Source organism: Arachis hypogaea, chromosome 15 (assembly GCF_003086295.3).
Source record: "Arachis hypogaea cultivar Tifrunner chromosome 15, arahy.Tifrunner.gnm2.J5K5, whole genome shotgun sequence".
Lineage (NCBI taxonomy): Eukaryota > Viridiplantae > Streptophyta > Magnoliopsida > Fabales > Fabaceae > Arachis > Arachis hypogaea.
The window spans coordinates 159,043,050-159,064,529 of NC_092050.1; the positions used below are offsets into that span (position 1 = coordinate 159,043,050).

At 32.7% G+C, this 21,480-nt stretch overlaps 4 protein-coding genes across 4 annotated transcripts; 1 reads left to right on the forward strand and 3 right to left on the reverse strand.

Moving 5' to 3' along the window:
• The first annotated feature begins 793 nt into the window (after nt 1-793).
• Nucleotides 794-5,850, forward strand: LOC112751895 (uncharacterized). Its single transcript, XM_072218163.1, has 8 exons — nt 794-1,445; nt 1,592-1,704; nt 2,007-2,118; nt 2,229-2,249; nt 2,386-2,483; nt 3,351-3,504; nt 3,607-3,663; nt 4,070-5,850. The coding sequence occupies exons 1-5, from the start codon at nt 1,345-1,347 to the stop codon at nt 2,465-2,467; spliced, it is 429 nt and encodes a 142-aa protein (XP_072074264.1). The 5' UTR covers nt 794-1,344; the 3' UTR covers nt 2,468-2,483; nt 3,351-3,504; nt 3,607-3,663; nt 4,070-5,850.
• A 5,626-nt stretch (nt 5,851-11,476) lies between these two features.
• On the reverse strand, nt 11,477-13,785 carry LOC112749440 (receptor-like protein EIX2). The gene is made up of 2 exons (XM_025797689.1): nt 13,410-13,785; nt 11,477-13,347 (listed from the first exon to the last, which is right to left on the reverse strand). Exons 1-2 carry the CDS (start codon nt 13,783-13,785, stop codon nt 11,477-11,479), a joined length of 2,247 nt encoding a protein of 748 aa, XP_025653474.1.
• Nucleotides 13,786-13,873: 88 nt separating this feature from the next.
• LOC112749442 (receptor-like protein EIX2) lies at nt 13,874-17,955 on the reverse strand. Its single transcript, XM_072218127.1, has 2 exons — nt 14,408-17,955; nt 13,874-14,269 (listed from the first exon to the last, which is right to left on the reverse strand). The coding sequence occupies exon 1, from the start codon at nt 17,669-17,671 to the stop codon at nt 15,344-15,346; it is 2,328 nt and encodes a 775-aa protein (XP_072074228.1). The 5' UTR covers nt 17,672-17,955; the 3' UTR covers nt 13,874-14,269; nt 14,408-15,343.
• LOC112749441 (receptor-like protein EIX2) lies at nt 14,423-15,307 on the reverse strand. The gene has a single exon (XM_025797690.1). The coding sequence runs from the start codon at nt 15,305-15,307 to the stop codon at nt 14,423-14,425; it is 885 nt and encodes a 294-aa protein (XP_025653475.1).
• Nucleotides 17,956-21,480: the final 3,525 nt, after the last annotated feature.

Consider the following 21,480-nt stretch of genomic DNA (forward strand, 5'->3'; position numbering starts at 1 on the left):
TCATGCTTATTGTTAGTCTTTTCTCTGTTTTTTTTTTTTACATTTGGTCGAGAAGAAATAGCTATATGTAATTTGTAACCACTCTCATCATATGAAACAATAAAGAATATTGAAGAGTAAGGTATATTAGATGTACTACTTCTATCTTCTATAACATGCTTGACTTTGTCTCAATTATTATATTCCTATTAATCCTGCTCTCGTTAATATCTCTAATTATCAATTCAGATGTTGTTGGCAAATTATATGTCCTTGCATCAGTATTTCTTCTGATTATTAATCATAACTTAACATCAGCGAAACCATCAATTTAGTATCTATTATGGACTAAACGAAATAATAATATATTTCAAATACTAATTTGAGAATACTTCTGATATTTTTTCTATTAATTAGAAATATGACCTCTATATATTTTTTTTATCAAATGTATCTTGTGTTTTTAATCAGAATAATTTTTACTTTTTCAATTTAAACTTTGTATTATTGTTATTTTCCATTATGAATGAGTTGGTGATTCAAATGGTATAACTCCCGGTTGGAGCAAAGCGATATATATGTTATAGAGGAATGCTAGGGAGACAGTAACTTTGTGATTTGTAGCCATCAAATAGTCATCAATGATGATTTTAATGGTGTGAAATGGATATAAAATTTTATCCAATGGCTCATTTTTTTTTGCTGGTTATATGCTGGTCAAAATTTAATAAAGTTGCTGGCTCCCTAGACTTTTCCTATGTTAAAAACGAAATGAGTATTACATATATGTTTGAGGTCTTGAATTCTTGATAGTAAAATAAAGCATATATGAACAAGTTGAAGAAGTTAGTCATTCACTCATTCTCGTTCAAAAACGGAGAACCGTGAAATAAACGGGCCGGAAGAAAGGTCCCGTCCCGTGGAAATGACTAATATATATATATATATGAGTTCCGAGAAAACAAAACCCTAATCTTATGCCACTGCCGTCACTCCTCTTCCAAAATTCAAATCCTCCCTCACAATCAGCCCAGAAATTTGCACCTCTCTGTCTCTCTTCTCGCCGCCGTCCGACACCCTCCTCCTCTCTCCCCGCCACGCTCCTCTCCTCTTACCGCCACTGTCTCTCACTCTCACGATCTCACCGCAAAATCGTCGTCTCCCCGCGTCTGAGGGCTGAGGCAGAATCGTCGTTGCCTTCCCTCGTCGCAACCTGAACGTCGCCTCCTCCAGCCTGCTCTTCGTCGCCGCCTCCACCCCGGTCTTTTTCGCAGCTTCCAGTCCGGTATCCGTCACCGCCTCCAGCAAGATCTTGGCCGATTTTCATTGCTATTGCAGAAGCATCTTCGCCGATTTTCAAGGTTAATGGTAATTCTCACAACAATAACAACATCAACTCGACAACTCCTCTTCGGAGCTGAACAACAATGTTTATTCTTCATCTTCTTCCTCCACCTCACCCAAAGGTAAAAAAAAAAAATACAACTTCACCTCTCACTTTCTCTTTCTGTTCTGTCTTTTTTTCCCTCTCGCTCTTCCTTGATTTTTTTTTTGAATATTTTTTTTTATTTGTGTGTCTGAGTGTTGGTAACTGCTGCTGTTGTTGTGATAGGAGCGGAAGCTGCACTTTACAGGGAGCTATGGCATGCGTGTGTAGATCCTCTTGTTACAGTTCCAAGAGAAGGAGAAAGAGTTTTCTATTTCCCTCAGGGACACATAGAACAGGTAAATCACACAAAAAAAAAAATTCATGCTTTATATTCATAATTTCATTTCCATCTATGCTTTACTATGTTCGGTTTTGAAAAAATCCCAAAAAAAGTTTCAAAATTTTCTAGTGGTGCTTGAGCTCAGATTTGGTCAAAATTTGCAACTGTTTCACTTAAGTTTTCTTCAAGTTGAGCTCGATGGCTTCGATTTTTTTTTTAAAGAAATAAAAGAAAATTTGTTTTGGGGTTTTGGGATTTCTTTGAAGTATGTGTTTTTGGGGTTTTGTCAACTTATGATGGGTGTTTGTTTGTTTTTAGTGGCATATGAAATTAGGAGGAGGCATCAACAAATCAGGTGGCTGACCAACACATGCCTGTGTACGATCTTCCTTCCAAGATCCTTTGTCGAGTCATTAACGTGCAGCTCAAGGTAGTGGCTAATTATTTTGGTCCTTGTAAAGAAAAATAAATAAATAAATAAAGAATTCATGTGCTTTTTGAAGCTTGTGAGGAATGTCATGTTATGTTTGTTTGTTTCAGGCGGAGCCCGACACGGATGAGGTGCTTGCCCAGATTACCTTGCTTCCGGAGCAAAATGAATGTTTTCTCAGCTTTGTTGTTTAGTTTTGGAAAATTATGGAATATCGTTCCTGTGTTTTGCTTTTTTTGGTTTTGATTTTGAATGTTGTGATGGCAGCAAGATGAGAACGCGGTCGACAAAGAGCCTCCACTGCCACCACGGTGTCGTCTTCTCCCCTGCACTCTGTGTCTGCATCTAGATAAATGGAGCCTCAGGTAAATTAATTGCTGGTTCTTATTTCTTTTAATCTGGTGATTTGTTACTGGCTGATTTTTTGTTATGACGATCTGTTCTTGGCTCTGATGATATTTTTTGTTCTTGTTGATTTTTGTTTATTTGTTCTTGTTATTTTTTAATATGGAGAGTCGGCTTCCACTATCCTAGGCTTTTCGAAAAGCTTGTTTAGCTAAACAGCTTGGGTTGTAGACATCCAAGAAAGCTTATAAAGTCCAATAGGCATCTTTTTTACTGTTATATTTGTTTAGTGTTTAGGTTTTAGTTAATTGGCTAGTTTTAATTTTAGTTTGTGATTACTGAATGCAAATATTCTTAGTAGGATTACATTAATTTTGGTATATATTATTACACGTGGTTTGGACATTAAAATACCAGTGGATTTAGTTTATGTTATGACTAGATTTGTGACTGAATTATTATCTGCAACTAATAATTATATGTTATTTAATTTATCCTATGGATTTATTTTAATACCCTTCCAATTATAATTCAAATTGAAGAAGTGTTTATAATTATTCCCAATGAATGAGAAGTGTTGTGTTCAACAATTCTCTCTTTGGTACTATATTCAGATAAGATGCGTTCGTTGAGCAGGAATCTTCTTCCAAAAAATTTTTGAATTTCAAATTTTTCCTTTAAATATTTTTTTGCCCACATTTTGTTTGTTTCTCAATTCAATTCTCAGCTCATAGCTCATAGGTCACGACCAAAACAGAGAATTTGGTTATATGATCTGTTTATAGATGCCTTCAGAATACAATAATTTGACACAAATTTTTTTAATATATATAATGCTTTGCTGTAAACACAGCCTTTCAATTTTCTCATCTCTTTTCTTCTAACAGGTAACAATCAACAATGGCTTCAATGGCAGCGTTTCTTCTACACCATCCTTAAATTTTGCACAAAACCTAACAACAACAAAGCTTCCTTGTCACGATAATAATCATATCATGAAGACAACATCAATAAGAACAGCAACAGCAACTTGAACTGAAGGTACATTTTGTTTTTTTCTCTTTGCTAAAGATATGAAACTGTTGAATTTAATTACCCATTTTCTGAAATTTCTGAAGTTAAAATCATTTTACCATGTTGAAGGGAACTCATATTGAGAAGCAGTGAAATAGCAACAGTTGGTGCCATCTTCAATTTCAGGTAACCCCTTCTCTACGTTCTTTTTTCCCGTTTATCATTATCACCATTGAAAGTTGTTCAATTTTTTTATATTATAATTATTTTCATGCAAATTTGGAATATCTTAATTTAAGATTTTATGTTTTTCCTTATTGCAAATTTGTGCCGCAAAAAAAAAAAAAACTTGATTATCTTAGAGTGCAGAAAAATCCTCCATCTTTAGCTGTGTGTCCAGCCACTAAGAACTGCATATCAACATCTGTGAATGTCACTGGCAATCTTTTTTGGCAGATATATATTTACAAATATAAGACTATAAGCAATTTTACTTGCCTATGATGTGTTTTGGTAAAACTATAACCAAGATTCACATTATTATCTCAAATTGCTTGGGTTGTTGACGTCCATGTTGCAATTGGGGATTTAGATACCCGCCCAATCTGTAACCGGAAAGAAACCCCAACGCAATCTTCTTCCCCAGATGTCTTGAGCGCCGTTTCCTAGGGAGTGGGATGTCAAGGTTTTGGACCTAGTTCAGAGTTGGAGAGGAAGTGGAAGGAAATTGGGCAGCTCACCAAGGAAATTGGGCTTAGTTCACAACAGGCCCCATCACTGTTATTATTATTCTGCACATTCACAACACCCCTACTAATTCATACTTCTCCAGAGTCTAGACTTCTCTTGTTCTCCAAACTCAAGGTGATTGAGTTTATTTGTTATTATCTGTGTGATTGAGTTTCTCTGATGCATTGAACTGAATTTACTTATTGAAGTTTGCTTAGTTATATTTTGTTTTTAGTAACCATGATTGGAGAAGAAATTTTAAATTGGGTAAAGTATATTTTTTGACCGTGAAATTTGACAAAAATTTTAAAAATACTCTTAAATTTTATTTTGTTTCAATTTTATCCCAGAAGTTTTCGATTTGGATCAAATATATCCTCAACGGTTAAATTTTCAAAAAATTTAAGATTAATCTAACATTAATGCATGAAAATTATGTTTGATTTGCTTGTATTTAGGGTTATTCTTATGAAATTATTGTTAAATTGTTCTTAAATTTTTTGAAAAATTAGCCGTCATTGGTATGTTTTTAAAATTTTTGTCAAAACTTTAGGCACGAAAAATATACTTTACCATTTTAAATTTAATTTTGGACAAATAATTTGGAGGCATCCATACTCTTAATTATTTTATTAATGGTGAGCCCAAAAAGAATGTGGAAATACACACTTTTGAAGCTGCCATTAGCTTTTCGAATTTTAAAACAAAGTGTAAGGCGGTTAGAGTCTCTAACAACAACGATATAATAGAATGTATGCAGCAACATTTTGAATTGGCATTGAAATGTATTCTCTCTTCCGTTCAGTGTTTTAAAAACGAAAATTTTAGATATTTTTGTTCTAAGAATTATAAGAATAACATTCAAGTTTACATGACTATATGACACAAAGGATTAAGATGGATTTAAAAATATTTTTCGAATTTTGTAGTAGGATTGTTGAATTTTCATCAATCAGGTCAGATTCATGGTAATATAATGTTATTAGATCGAAACCAGTTATATTACTATGAATCTGGTTTGATTGGTGAAGATTCAAGAATCCTACTACAAAATCGCGAGAAGTTTTTTTAGTCCATCGTAATTCCTTGTGTCATATAGTCATATCAAATGTGAATGTTGTTGTCATATAATTCTTTGGAAGAAAAAATATCTAAAATTTTCATCTAGACTGAATAAGAGGGAGAATACATTTTTCCAAACCAACTCAAAACGTTGCTGCATGTGTCCCATTAGATTCTCGTTGTTGTTGGAGACTTTGACTGCCTTATACTTTATTTTAAGATTTGAAAAGCTGATGACAGCATCAAAAGTGTGTATTTCCACACTTTTTTTGGGCCCATCGTTAATGAAGTAATTAAAAGTATTGATGTTTTCGATTTGTTTGTCTAAAGATTAAATTTAAAATTTCTGGCATCATGGTTACAAATTCAGTACAAAATATAATCCGAAAAACTTCAATAAATAAATTCAGTTCAAAGCATCAGAGAAAATTCAATCATATAGATAAAAACTCAGTGCTTTTATATTGAACAAATATAAGCTAAATTAGTAAAAAATATGTTTTCAAGATAGCATAATTTCCATGAAAACAGTGTTTAGATATGTTTTGTACTGACAATATATATATAAGCCCCCTTTTTCTATTTTCTATGAACTAAAACAACACAATAATATATACACTTTAACTCCCCCTCTTTTTTAATTTAAAACATGTTAGTAATTGAAATTAATTTAAATTTTAAATATTAGAATTTTTCTAACTTCTTGCCCATTTCATAAAGTAGTTATTTTATCATTTCTTCATTCTCTCTCTAAGTTCTCTCCCTCTCCCTCTCTCGTGCTACTTCTCTGCCGTGAAGATACAAAAATCAATTGGATATTTAAAATTAATTCCTCGACTGTGATATATGAAACAATTTTAGAGTTTATTACAATCCTTGCAGTGGCTATAATTTCTTTTCAATTGTAATACATCTAAAATTATAAAATTTTATAGAAAATATTTTTGAAACACAAAAAAATTATAAATATAAAATTTAAATTTAAACATTAAAAAATAATTGTAACACATCTAAAATTATGAAGTGATATACAAAATATTTCCGAAACATCCAAAATTAGAAAATTTAAACCCTGCAATGGCCATAATTACCGATATCACAAGTGTTGACAATTTGAGGATTGTGATTCTTTAAGTTATTCTTCTACCTAAATCATTCTCCAATGCAAATTAGGATGATGTACATAACATGCAAAATCAATGTGATTGAATAATTAAACAGATACATATGTTTAACTATGAATCGCTTTCTCTTAAACACATCCAAAATACCTGAGGTCCACTGTCGGCGGCGCAGAAGAATTGGCGACGTTGATGAGGACGAACGCGACTAGGAATAGGACGAAGTGAGACTGCGGACTGAGCGGCGAGGAGGAAGGAGATGCCAAGGACGAGCGAGGCGGACTACGGACGGCGTTGGGGATGATGCGGCGGTGCTGAGGAGGGGCGACGAGGAGGAGGAAGGCGGCGCGGACCAAGAATCACACGAACGGCGTGTAGCTCTCTGAGGATGACGGCTGGATTGGGAGCTTGATGATCTTTTTTAGGGGTTTTCTGCTGTGTGGGTTAATTAAAACCCTTAAGGTTTACTTTTTGGATTTTAAAATTAAAATCTTTAATTTTGTTTTTTTTATGTGTATTTAAATGATAATTTATTAATAATTAAAAATAATAAAACTGAAAGAGAGTTTTATTTAGTTTGTATTTTGGATGTATATTTAATTTTAAAAAGACACTAAATCTATTTAAATGTGTTTGTTTACAATTTGTTTAAATTATTGTAATAAAAGACTAAATAAAAGATCACTTTTAAAGAATATTTAGTCGTATTATAATATAAATACAATCAAGAGAAATAAAAAAGAAAAAAAAAATCAAAGGCAGATAAAAAAAATCATGAGAACAGATTTCAAATGATAAAAAATCATAATAGATAAAAAAATATCTTATAACCCTAACATACCTATAATATATTGCACAAATTTGGAATCCTTAAAAAATTATAAGAACAGATTATAGAAATATAACCCGGCCCGGTCCCGAATACTTTAAGGACTAATTTGGTGTGATTTCATCGGGTTTAGGGTCGGGTACGGGTCTAAAAAATAGATCCGGTCATTATTTCGGGTCGGGTCCGGGCTATAGCTCGGGTCACCCGAAGTCGGCCCGGTCATCATACACAATTAATATTTTGTGTTATTAATGATGGATCATGACTATTCTTATGTGGAATTTAAGTATTGTAAACCTTAATATTTTGTGTTATTAGTCATTATAAGATTATAAGTTAATGTTTTATGTTTAGAATGCATAAGACTTTAGACTAATACATAAGACTGTGTTATTTGTATTGATTTAAATATTTGGTATTATTAGACAATATTAGTATTGATTGTGGTTATGCTTTAATTTTGAAGAAGGGTTGGTTCTTGTTATATTTTTCTAATTGAATTTTACCATGGTAACTACTGGTTGGAGTCTTGGAAATTTGAATATTTTTACATGCTAGCTTACAATAAGGTATCAACGTAATGTAATGTTAACGGCCTGGTTTTCACCCGATTTTTACCTGGTATAATTGTGGCCCGAAAGTGTATTGGTTTCATCGGGTCTAGGGTCGGGTTCGGGTCTAATAAATAGACCCGTTGTATATTTCGGGCCGGGTCTGGGTCACATCAAACTCGGCCCATGTGCACCCCTAGTCCTGACCCATCTGATATGGCCATTGGGCTACAGCATAAAAGATTGAGTCATTTTGATTGACTTAATTACAATTAACAAATACAAATACGCTATAAAATTATAATTTAATAGATATTATTATGTTAATTACTCCTAACAAAAAGAATATTAATTACTCAAATTACCTTGAGTTATTTAACTGCTTAGTTTATTCGTTCGCTTAAACAATGTTAATTGTGTTAGAAATTTAAATATTACCTTCTATATATAACAACTCATTGGCCAGCAACAGACCATTTAAATAGAACTCAGATCTACAGATTAATCTTTAGTATGTTGGACTGAAGATATGTAAAAAAATATTTTAATTACTCAATCTAGTCATTTATTTACTAGATATTTACATTAACAATTACTTGTAGATATTAGTATTTTTTTAAACCACATTGGTGATGAAAGAATCAACACTATACGTTAATTCTAAATATTCTGTGTCATGTTAGTTTTTGGGTAGGGCATATTTTCTTTCTTGTCAAAAGAATATTTATAATTAGAGATTTTATTCATCATATATATGAGAATTGTAATACACTCTTTCATATAAAAAAAAATCGTTTAAAGTGAAGAAAAAAAAAAATAGATGCACTTCTATATGAATTAGGTTTCTTTTAATCTCAATCCTAATACGTATTTCTTATTTAAATTTTTCATGTACTTTCATCTTGCTTTACTAGTGGAAATTGAATCCTTGTGTTTTGCCATGTAATGGGAAAGATTATTATGAAGGACAAAATTGAAAAAGAATTTTTTAGACATCAAAATATATTTTGTCGTTATATATTGTTATAGATATTACAATGATATATTTTTTCTTTTTTGTTGAATAATAATATTATTAAATCATATATAAATTACAAAATTAAATAAATGTCTTCTTCAATATTTTTTACAAGTTAACTTCTAAGTTTAATATTAATTTACATATGATCTAATATATCCCTAAATAATATATATATAGCATTTTACATTTATACTATATAATATAATAATTTAGTTATCTGCGTATTACTGGTCTTAATTACTGGTCTTAATCTGGTTTCATTACAAAGAAAGATTAGAAATTTTATGAATCCAAGAAAAATTGACATAAACCATTCATTCAACATCTCTAAGCAATGCAGTATAAATTCTATTGTCTGAAAATTCTGTCCATATATGATATCATACAAAGCAATGCATACCTAAAAGAGGGTTTGATGTAGATTAATCCTACTTCCCAAAAATCCATTGCATTTTCCAAACCACTCATGACAGTAGAATCCCCCTAACTAGTACTAGATTTGTTTTGTAAACAATCCAAACTATAAATTTAGAACTCCTCCCCTAAAACCTTGATGCATCATGATTTCTACATATCCTTTGGAATTGGAGGATATATAATCTGCCCTTAAAGCTAATGTGATCTTTAGCTTATGATCTATGAACTGTGGGAAACTTGGGCACACTTTGAATTCTTTGAAAGGCTCCTATATATCCCTTAAGATCAATGTTTACAGAGTCCACAAAATAAACCAGCTTTTGCACACACTTTAAAGGAAGTAAGTGAGTTGCTGCTTCTTCCTTGAACCTCCTCCATATAATTCATTCCATTATTTCAGCTCATTCATACCATTCCTTCGGATGCAAAACTAGCAGCCACCTGCATCGAAACGGATATTATTCATAAACTTATGTCCATGAATGAAGACATATTCCAAAACGTTAAGTAGCATGTTACAATGGTTTCGTTGGTTCGCCATTTACCCGACTCTTTGCCTGTCTCATGTCTTCCATGGTTAAAGACCTCAGAGTAATTTGATGATCTTCTTTATTCTCTGAAGCATCTTCAGAGCTTTGGCCTGCTGTCTCTTTTTTCTTCTTTTCTTGATACAATATATATGCATTGATATTAGTTACCTCTTCAGCTCATAAGTCATAATTTTTTGGAAAAGTCTAGGGGGCCAGCAACTTTTGTGTTTTCTGGCCAGCACTTAACCATCAAAACAAAAGTGAGTGATCTCCCACCATTAGATATAATCTCATACCATTAAAAACACTATTGATGACCAATTGATGGTTACAAAACACCAAAATTGCTGGTCCCCTAGCATTCCTCTAATTTTTTTTGCATGAGATAAAAGATGTTACCATATCCTTCTTTCTCTCCTGCTGTAATAACTCCCTAACTGGTTGATAAACCGCGGTGATGCACAAATTCTGTTCAAACAAATTAATCTCAGCATCAAATCACCACATTAATAAGGTATCTTATTAATGATAGATACCTTATTAAATTCTTGATAATTAACTAATGACAAACAATAAATTCTTGATGATCCTCTAACATTCCTCGACTTGGCCAATAAGGTATCTATCATCAAGGATCGTCCTGTAGTTCATCATCACTATCCTTACATAGCTATTATCTCTTTCATGGTTTGTTAGCGCGTCAATAAAGAGGTTTCACAATTTGAATGTGTATAGTAGGATGAATAGAACGCATTATATTCATGTTTTTGGAAGAACTAATAAGTTAGAAATATATTTTGTGGCTTTTAACGTATCTTAATAAATATTTTAATTTATTATTTTATTTATGTATAATCTTATAACACACACTAGTGACACTACACTAAGGGGTCCCCATCGATCATGAAGCTATTATTGAAGTAAACGAATGATAAGCAGTGAAGGCAAACAGAAAGCTAAGAACTTAAAATAGTAAAGAAGCAGCCGAATTTGAAGTGAAGTACATACAGCACGCAAATAAATTCAAATTGAGTTATTACAACCTCATCTATCATGTAAAGATATTTGAAGAGTAATATATAGATTATTCCAAAAACAACTTACAACGATGAAGAGGTACATACATCACTACATTACATTATTCTGATAACTAGAAATATAAAATACCATAAACTAAGTCTGACGACAAAAAGTGATAGATTTTACAAACTAAAAATCTTATTGAATATATAATCCAACAAACTCCTACACACTGCATGTATATTGGTACTAGCAGCAACTCCACAGTGAGTCCATCCCAGATTAGAAGTGAGGAGCGCATCTGCATCCGCAATGAAAATACCATAGCGACATAATTTATAAGGTGAATTCTAGTATGTCTATGTTTGTAGTAGCTATAATGGCTATGCAAGTATTGTTAAAATTAAGGATACATTTTTTTTATATTTTGATAATATTTTTAATAACATTTTTTTTTAAATTCTATAGTCACAGTGACTGCTATAAATATAGACATATTAGAATGACTAAATTTATATTCCATATAAATAATTATTTCTAAATTATTTAGTCTGGAGATGTTATCAGGAATCCAAAAAAAATCTTTAAATACACCACTTAAAAGTGCATAAAATCATTAAAAATATTGGCATATATGAGGAAGAAGTAATTAAGTAAAGAAAAGAAACTAAGAATTTGAGAGACAAACTATTCTGAGAATGTACCTGCCAATCTTCAAGTCAATTGTGGAACCTACGCATATTCAATGCCACCATTACATATATGTAGTCTGCTACTTTGTTCAAGAATCTGAGATAAGCAATTCTCCAACACCTCCAAAACAATAACGGCCCTAAAAGGCCCCAAAATCCAATGAAAAATCCAAAACCCAAGCTCATGTATAATGCTTCATAAAAATCTGAATTATCATCTGCCTCATCATTTGTTGTTGATTCTTGTGGCTTTGTTGGTGTCATGTCTTCCGGACAAGTTTTGTTGAGTTGCTCACCACAAAGATTAGGATTTCCTTCAAAGAAAGAGGCTTCAAAAGTATCCATGTGTCCCCCTGATGGGATTCTTCCAGAAAGATTGTTGTATGACAAGTCTAACACACCAATCCCATCAATTTGGGATAGACTTGAAGGAATTCTACCACACAAATCATTTCTTGATAGATCAAGAAAATCTAGAGAAGTTAGATTTCCAATTTCTGAAGGAATCTCTCCTTTTAGATTGTTTCTTGATAAATTCAGTTCATTTAATCCGACCAAATATCCAATCTCTTTTGGAATTTCACCGGTTAAATAATTACCAGAGAGATCAACGGCCTTAAGACTAAACTCTGGATCCTTGAACCAGTTTTCCACACCTTTCCACATTAAAGTTATGTTAACAATGTAGTGACCAAGACTACCATATCCGTAAATCCAAACTTGAGTTATGTTAATCCTCCTTTTGGATATTGCAGTGAAATTCTTGATGCAGGTTGGAATTCCATCTGATAGTTTGTTTCTGGAAAGATCCAGCACTTGTATGTGCTCTAAGTGACAGAGATGCATAGAAAGATTTCCAGAGAAGTGATTTTCTGACATGCTCAAGAGAATCAATTGTTGAAGGTTGTCACCAATCCAAAAGGGAATTGGCCCAGACAACAAATTTTTTGCCACGTCCAACACAAATAAATTGGTGCAATTCTTAAGACTTGAAGGTAGTTCTCCCATCAAGCTATTGTTTCTTAAGACCAAAGCTTCCAATTTGTTAAGGGAGCCCATGGATGGTGGGATCTTCCCTGACAAATTATTATTGCTTAGATCAAGAAACAATAATGTGTTTACAGATCCCCAACAATCTGGAAGTTGTCCATTTATTTGATTGTTTGTTAAATCTAGACTGACGAGCGAGCTTGTAGCAGTAGTGCTGTTGTCACACAACAGTGATGACACATCTGAAAATTTATTTTCAGAGAGAATCAACCACCATGCATGCTGCAAAAACGATGGAATTGTACCCTCAAATTGATTTGAACTCAAATCTATATATGCTCCGGGGACGGATAACCTTGGCGGTAAACTTGGAATAGCACCTATAAAATTGTTGTGGGACATATTCAAATGGTATCCTACAACTTGGAACTTATACCAAACCCACTCTGGTACAGTCCCATGAATCCCCGCATCAGAAATATCCAGATAACCTAAGTGATTTTGAGTGTGTAGCCAACTTGGAAAGTTAGGACCCAACTTGCAAGATGCTAGCCTCAAATATATTAACTGAAAAGGAGGAATCCATCTGGGGACAAACTTTAGAGATATTGAGTTGTAAGACAACACCAAGTGTTTTAATTTGGAAAAGCTTGTGAGATGTGATTCAATAATTTCACCCTTCAAAGAGTTCCCTTCTAGGGACAGATATTCCAACTCAGATAACACTCTGATGCTTTTAGGTATCACGCCAGTGATTTGATTGTAAGACAAAGATAGCTCCTGAAATATGTGTCTGTTGCACCATGATGAATTTTGAACGAATCTTGAAAAGTCTCCACTCAAGTTGTTATATGACAAGTATAGTGATTGTAGTGTGCAAATGTTTCCAAAGAAATGGGGAATCTCTCCTTGCAGATTGTTATCAGAGAGAGAGAGAGATATTCAAGAGATTTCATTGCTTTGTCAAAACCTAGTGGAATAGGACCTTCTAACAAGTTGTAACCAAGATAAAGGGTGTGAAGATTGGCTGTGAAGTTGAAGATCCAGTGAAATATGTTTGATGATGTCAACAGGTTAGAGTAGAGATCAAGGCTAACAAGAGAAGATGAAGAATTCACAATGGAAGTAGATGACACCAGAAAACTTGTATCTGTAAGACTGCAATTTGACAAATAAGATAAATCAAGGATGGTAAGAGGAGTAGTGGAAGAATAATTAGAATGAATATGAAATAAAAGTTGAACATCATTATCAGAAAGACTACAATCCGACAACCTCAGCTCTGTTAAGTTTGGAATATGCTTACCAATCATTTGAAGCCAGTGGTGAGAGTTGCCAAGACTCATTGACGTGAGGTCAAGAGTATTTAAAAAGGAGAGATTAGACACCCATTCTACACCTTTAGTTTCAAGATCAAAGTCACCACCGAGCTTAATTAAAAGTTAGTTCTTTATATTTTGTTATGAAATAATAATTACAACGCTTAAGAATGTTGTAGATTTTTTACAAAAATTTAATAGCAATAATTATCTAATCATAATTTCCTACTTACAACGAATAATTGATGGTACATACATCACCTTGTTCTGATGAAAGCTAAATTCAAACAAAAATTACTCATAGTTTAGATATTTTACACCATAATCCAAAATAGATATACTTGAAAATCCATTACATAATGAAATTATAGAACACCATAATAGTAAGTATTTAAAGAAAGTAATCTACAACCCATAAACTTCAATTACAAACCAAATATCTCAGTGCAAACACCTATAGTTATAGCAACCAATGATGTGTCCCTCATCTCAGTCTCAGTGTTGAGCATCTCTGCATAAGAATATAATTTATTTTTTAGACATTAACATGGAACAAAAGAAAACAAAAAATTACAGAGTAAAAGCTATTATTTCCCTGTTATATGTGATGAAACATTTTTTGATTGATTAGTTTAAAGATAGAAATTACCTTGCAGTCTTTGAGTCACTTGTAAAATTTTGCTACATATACTGCCACTGTAACATATATATAGTCTGCCACTTTGTTCAAGAATCTAAGATAAGCAATTCTCCAAGACCTCCAAAACAACAATGGTCCTAAAAGGCCCCAGAAGCCAGTGAAAAATCCAAAGCCTAAGCTCATGTGTAATGCTTCATAAAAGTCTGAATTATCATCTGCATCATCATGTCTTGTTGGTTCTTCAGGCTTTACTTCTGGCATGTCTCCAGGACAAGTTTTGTTAAGTTGTGTGCCACAAAGATTAGGATTTCCTTCAAAGCAAGATCCATCAAAGGTATCCATGTGTCTTCCAGGTGGGATTCTTCCATAAAGAGAGTTATTTGACAACTCTAACACGCCTAGATTATCAATCTGGGAAAGACTTGAAGGGATTGTGCCAGATATATGGTTTTTTGATAAGTCTAGGGATTCTAGTGAAGTTATGTTCCCTATTTCAGAAGGAATTTCTCCACTCAAATTGTTTCTTGAAAGATTCAAAGAAAATAATCCAACCAAGAACACAATTTCATTTGGGATTTCACCAATAAAATCATTGCTCGAGAGGTCAATGCTATTAAGACGCAACTCTGGACTCTTAAATCCACATTTAACACCTTTCCACATTACTGTTATGTTAAATGTATATCTAGAAATAGTAAAACCATAAGTCTCAATATAAGTATCGTTGTACCAATATATAAGACTTGCGGTTTCAGTTGAGTTGATGCTCTTTTTGGACATTGCAGTGAAATTCTTTAAGCATGTTGGAATTTCATTTGATAAGTTATTTCTTGAAAGATCCAACAGTTGAAGTTTCTTCAGGTAACAGAGATGCTTAGAAAGATTTCCAGAGAAACTATTTCCTGACATGCTCAAAACTATCAATTTGTGTAGACTCTCACCGATTCAAGAGGGTATTGGACCTGACAGCAAATTTTCACTGACATCCAACAAAAATAAAGTGGTGCAGTTCTTCAAACTAGAAGGTAGTTTGCCGATGAATCCATTGCTTCGTAAGACCAAAGCTTCCAATTTGACAAGGGAGCCCATGGATGGTGGAATCTTCCCTGTCAAATTATTATTACTTAGATCAAGAAACAATAAGGAGCTTACAGATTTCCAACAATTAGGCAATGAACCCTTCAATTGATTGTTTGATAAATCTAGAGTGCCCAAATTCCTACCAATGTTGTTCTCTTGACACAACAGTGATGATACATTTGAAAATTTGTTTTCAGAGAGAATCAACGATGAAGAATGTAGCAAAAAGGATGGAATTACACCCTCAAATTGATTTGAACTCAAATCTGTAGATATTCCGTGTTGGGACCTTAGTGGTAAATTTGGAATAGCACCTGTAAAATTATTGTGAGACATATTCAAATAAAACTCAAGAAATTGAATCTTATACCAAAACCACTCTGGTATATAGCCATGAATCCCCGCATCAGAAATATCCAGATAACTTAAGTGATTTTGAGTTTGTAGCCAACTTGGAAAGTTAGGACCCAACTTGCAAGATGCTAGCCTCAAATATATTAACTGAAAAGGAGGAATCCATCTGGGGACAAACTTTAGAGATAATGAGTTGTGAGACAAGATCAAGTATTTTAATTTGGAAAAGTTTGTGAGATGTGATTCAGTAATTTCACCCTTCAAAAAATTCCCTTCTAGGAACATATATTCCAACTCAGATAACACTCTGATGCTTTTAGGTATCACGCCAGTGATTTGATTGTAAGACAAAGATAGCTCCTGAAATATGTGTCTGTTGCACCATGATGAATTTTGAATGAATCTTGAAAAGTCCCCACTCAAGTTGTTATATGACAAGTCTAGTGACTGTAGTGTGCAAATATTTCCAAAGAAATGGGGAATCTCTCCTTGCAGATTGTTATGAGAGAGATCGAGATATTCAAGAGATTTCATTGCTTTGTCAAAACCTAGTGGAACAGGACCTTCTAACAAGTTGTAACCAAGAGAAAGGGTGTGAAGATTGGCTGTGAAGTTGAAGATCCAGTGAAATATGTTTGATGATGTCAACAGGTTAGAGTAGAGATCAACGCTAACAAGAGAAGATGAAGAATTCACAATGGAAGTAGATGACACCAGAAAACTTGTATCCGTAAGACTGCAATTTGACAAATAAAGCATTTCAAGGTGGGAGCCGAAGTTGAAATTTCCTTGAAACACTAATGAAGTGAGATTATTATAAGAAAGGTCAAGGCTCACTAGAGAAAGAAAGTTTGGGTAATGAGAATGTGACAAAACAATACTATTATGTGAAAGATAAAGCTCCCGAAGGTTATCGCTGAAGTTGGACAACAATTGAAATGTGGATGATGTCAATAAATTATTTGAGAAATCAAGGATGGTAAGGGAAGTAGTGGAAGAATAATTAGAATGAATATCAAATAAAAATTGAACATCATTATCAGAAAGACTACAATCCGACAACCTCAGCTCTGTTAAGTTTGGAATATGCTTACGAATCATTTGAAGCCACTGATGAGAGTTGCCAACACTCATTGACGTGAAGTCAAGAGTATTTAAAAAGGAGAGATTAGACACCCATTCTACACCTTTACTTTCGAGAACAAAGTCGCCATGGAGCTTGAGAGTGTGCAGCAATGGAAGATCACCACTTTGAAAAGGGATTGCTCCTGAAAGTTCAAGATACCCTTGAAGACAGAGATATTGTAGTTGTCTCAAGTGTTTGAGTTGATATGGGATAACTCCATCAAGATCATTGTAGCTGAGATCCAAATACTGTAAATGTGTAAGCTTGCCTAGTTGATAAGGAATACTCCCACCAAACTCGGAATATGACAGATTGAGATGTCGTAGCTTGGTCAACAAGCCAATGTGTTGTGAGATATTACTATCAAGAAAACTATTGGAACTGAGGTCTAAATGTTGAAGATTTTGCAAGTCAATCAAGGTGGAGATATTGGGTTGACCAGATAAAAAATGTGAATATGATCCACGGAGATGAAGGCGGAGTACATGACCAGTTTGGTTGCTGCATGTAATTCCCTGCCATTTGCAACAATCATCGTCCCTCCATGTTGACAGCATGTCCCAGGGATCAGCTATGCTTTGTTTGAAGCTGAGGAGTGCTTGCCTCTCATTCTCTAAGCATGTAACTTCCCCATGGATTAATCCTGCATCATACAACATAATAAGCACCACTAATAATGCATAATCCCATTTCAGAAAGTAATTGCTCATCATTTCTAGTTTCTTCCAAATAAGAATATAGAGAATTTTGTGTAATGTTCTCTACGCTTGCTCTCTTGGGAAACTCCAAGTCCCAAAATTCATATATAGTGTATGTATTGGAAATATAATAACATTGGTCCTTGTGATCTATTATATTATTACTACTGTAAGAAAACTAAACATCAATTAAAAATTACTACCTGTCTTCATCTTTAGGTAACTTCACGCTCTAAGAAAATGTAAACTTCCTTTGAAGGATGACTCTAGACTTTAGACTTTATATAATGATGATAACATGACTTTATAATACGTATCTGTGATTCATTTATATTTCGATCTTCTATGTTTTTGCTCTAAATTATTTATGTCAATATTTTCTCCAATAATAATTCTATAGTATCATTTTTTTACCTCGCATTCTCGCTCTTAATCATTTTTTTTATGTCTTTCAGTTCCTGCACATTCTCTTTGTGTAGGTACATATATACATGAAATAAAGAAAAAATAATACATATATCACTTTTTGTATGGTTTGATAGAGAGATAAGAAAAATGCTATTTGTACAATAAAATTTAACTTTTAGTTCGTCTTTAATATTATTTAATTATTTTTTAATTAAAATATATTTCTATTTTCTAGATACACATTTATAATTAAGATTAATTTAAATTTTAAAAACAAAAATTTCTCTAACTTCCTACCCACTTCATAATTAGTTATTGTTTCCTTCTTTAGTTTCTTCCCTCCTTGTAACACGATTTTCTTCTTTCTTCTATTCTTCTATTTCGTTCTTCGCTTCTTTCCTATAGTGGCCGTATTTTTCTTTTCAATTGTAACATATCTAAAATTATTAACTTATACAGAAAATATTTTTGAAACACATCCAAAATCATAAATCTAAATTTAAATTTAAACATTAAAAAATAATTGTAACACATATAAAATTATGAAGTGATATACAATATTGTTCATATCCTGGCCCAACGATTAAGGCCCAGGGTCCAAGTAAAAAGGCCCAACCCAAAGGGTTGACCTCACCTTTCACCAGATCAGCCACTACGAAGTCGGTACTCGTCTCGACTTGCTCTAAAGAAGTCGGGAATGAGGGTTAGCTGGCAGATAAGCACTCATTTGAATGAGTAACTGTCCCTAGAATCTCTCTAACCACTTCCACAAGTCATATCTTAACTTCCCTAAGATAAAGGGACGGTTAGCACCCTAGAAAAGTGGCACTACTCCAACGGTGGTTATTGGATCACCACTATAAATACACTGACACCCTTCAGGTATCTCTAAGTTCCAATACATTCTAAACCTGCTTAACCCTATGCTGACTTAGGCATCGGAGTGTCTTTGCAGGTACCACCCCCCATCTCTTGGAACACACAACTCGGAGGCGGCTCCCAGACGTAAACCAAGTCGGAGACCACACTCCTCTTGCACTTGGGCCTCACAAACAAGCCCAACCACCATCCGGTTCTAGGTAAGCCCCGGAACAAATATATTTCTAAAACACCTTCAAAATCATAAATAAAAAATTTAAACCTAATAGTGTTGACAATTTGAGGATTGTGATTCTTTAAATTGTTCTTCTACCTAAACCATTCTTTAAATTGTAGATGGCATGCAAAATCAATATGATTGAATAACTAAACAAATACATACGGTTAACTTTGAATCGCTTTCTCTTAAATACATCCAAAATACCTGAGGTCCAACGCAGAAGGATCAGCGACGCTGATGAGGACTAACGCAACGAGGAGTAGGACGAAACGAGGCTGCGGACTGAGCGACGAGGAGGAAGGCGGCGTGGACGAATAATCACACGGACGAATTAAAATCTTCAATTTTACTGAATTTATATTTTTGGAAGTGTATTTAAATGATAATTTGTTAATAATTAAAAATAATAAAACTTAAACAGAAATTAAAAATTAAAAATTTTAAATTTTAGTTTAATTTAATTTGTATTTTAGATGTATATTTAATTTTAAAAAAATATTATATTTATTTAAATGTGTTTATTTTATTTTTTTTAATTATTATAATAAAAAATTGAATATTATATAATTTTTAAAGAATAGCTAATTGAATAGAAATAATAAGTCACCTTAAAATAAAAAGTGGAGCCCAGTGCAAAGACTTAAAAAGATTAATTCTTAGTGTTTTATCACACACAAAAAAAAATATCTATCAAACACGCGGTGAAGACTCCTTTGTATTGTAGTCAATAGGTAAGTTTGCTAAAAAAAAATATATTATATAACATATAAAGACATTATTCATTTTTAGTTCTTATTATATATTTTCTACCCCATTTCATACGTTATAAAATTATGTAGATAAATAATGACAAATTAAAATGTTGAACCCCTTAATTTGATATGAAGACTTGGAAAAATTGTTACTTAGTTGTTGGTGTTTAGTGCTTACTCGCACAAAGTATATATCAATTATGTGTATGCGGTGAAGCTAAGCCCCCTTGTCTTTGTAATGCTAGTCTCTTTAGTCATTTTAGTTAGGCTTTTTCTAGTAAATTATGATCTATCTATATACGTACTTAATTTCTTTTTATTTCTCATATTTTCAATCCATTTAATCAGTTAGAAAATCATGCTGAAAAGTCACATCAAAATAAATTAAAAAGTTGAGTCTTGTGGAAAGACTTGGAATTATTAATGATTAGTCTATTAGTGTGTAATAATTTAGACTAATTTATATATTAGCGTGTGAAACTGTGAATCAACTTAATCTTATACAATTAAGTTTTCACGATAATTGATTGACTCATTTCAAGTATAATAATGCGAGAAACTATAGAGTTTAGATCTGATCATGTTAAATTATTTTTCTTTCAATTTCTTCATTATATATTTAATTCTTCGCACATGATGATTTTATATAATAAAGTTTCATCGTTTAAAAAAAAACTGTACAAACAAAATCGCTTATTTGCATTACATTATGATGAGTTGCAAGCAGAATCTTAATTTCATGTACATACAAAGAGATTTTATCACATAACTGAAGCTAGCTACCCAAAAATTAATTTGTAGTCTCAAGGCACCTTTATACAATATATTAGAAGTAAATGAAGTAGTTAAAACTTAAAAGGCACCTTTCAAAGACATATACATGTATTGACTATGTTATGTGTATACTAAAATCAGCTAACAAAGTCAGTCATCGGTATAAAATACATGTTGCAATACAAATATATATTGAAAATAAATTAAACCATTGGTAGTTGATATTTTGAAAGACAAAGGAGAATAAAAAGAAAATGAACCAAAACTTGCAAACATTTTCCAAAGAAATAAATCCCACGCACTATGGTTTCTCTTTGCCAAGTAATGAAATGCCATTGTGGTTCCTTGAAGGAGCTGAAGGTTTTAGTGACTTACTAAGTTTGTCTCAAGTTAAATTCTGTTTGTTTCCTTCTGCTTTTTTTTATTGTTCTTTACAAGCTTTTTCATTTTACTTTCTGCAAAGTTTACTTCATTTTATTTACATTGTCAAGTCCTTTTCTTTTAAATTTGACACCTTCGAAATTCTGAGGATTTTAATTGTGTTTTGGAACACTTTGAAATTCTATAAAGTGTATTTATTTATTACAAAGTTTATAATTAAATTCATTCACCATACATATTTTTATGATTCTGCAAACTTCTTCACTATCAATGAGAGATTTTGATGCATGGTTAGTTAAAACCGATATATCTAATGCAGGGATTAATGACTCTGTACCAGAGTAGTTTTGGTATAAGTTGCAACTTCTTGAAAATTATTTGAATGTCTAAATTTGTAGGTGTTATTTCAA

Bases quoted from the DNA above. Each gene is read 5' to 3' on its own strand.
- LOC112749442 (XM_072218127.1), bottom strand. From the start codon at position 17,671: ATGATGAGCAATTACTTTCTGAAATGGGATTATGCATTATTAGTGGTG.
- LOC112751895 (XM_072218163.1), top strand. From the start codon at position 1,345: ATGGTAATTCTCACAACAATAACAACATCAACTCGACAACTCCTCTTC. The intron at 1,705-2,006 runs GTAAATCACACA...GTTTGTTTTTAG, and splicing joins CTCAGGGACACATAGAACAG to TGGCATATGAAATTAGGAGG. The intron at 2,119-2,228 runs GTAGTGGCTAAT...TGTTTGTTTCAG, and splicing joins TCATTAACGTGCAGCTCAAG to GCGGAGCCCGACACGGATGA.
- LOC112749440 (XM_025797689.1), bottom strand. From the start codon at position 13,785: ATGAGTCTTGGCAACTCTCACCACTGGCTTCAAATGATTGGTAAGCAT. The intron at 13,348-13,409 runs GTTTTGACAAAG...ACAATCTGCAAG, and splicing joins AGAAGGTCCTATTCCACTAG to GAGAGATTCCCCATTTCTTT.
- LOC112749441 (XM_025797690.1), bottom strand. From the start codon at position 15,307: ATGTCAGGAAATAGTTTCTCTGGAAATCTTTCTAAGCATCTCTGTTAC.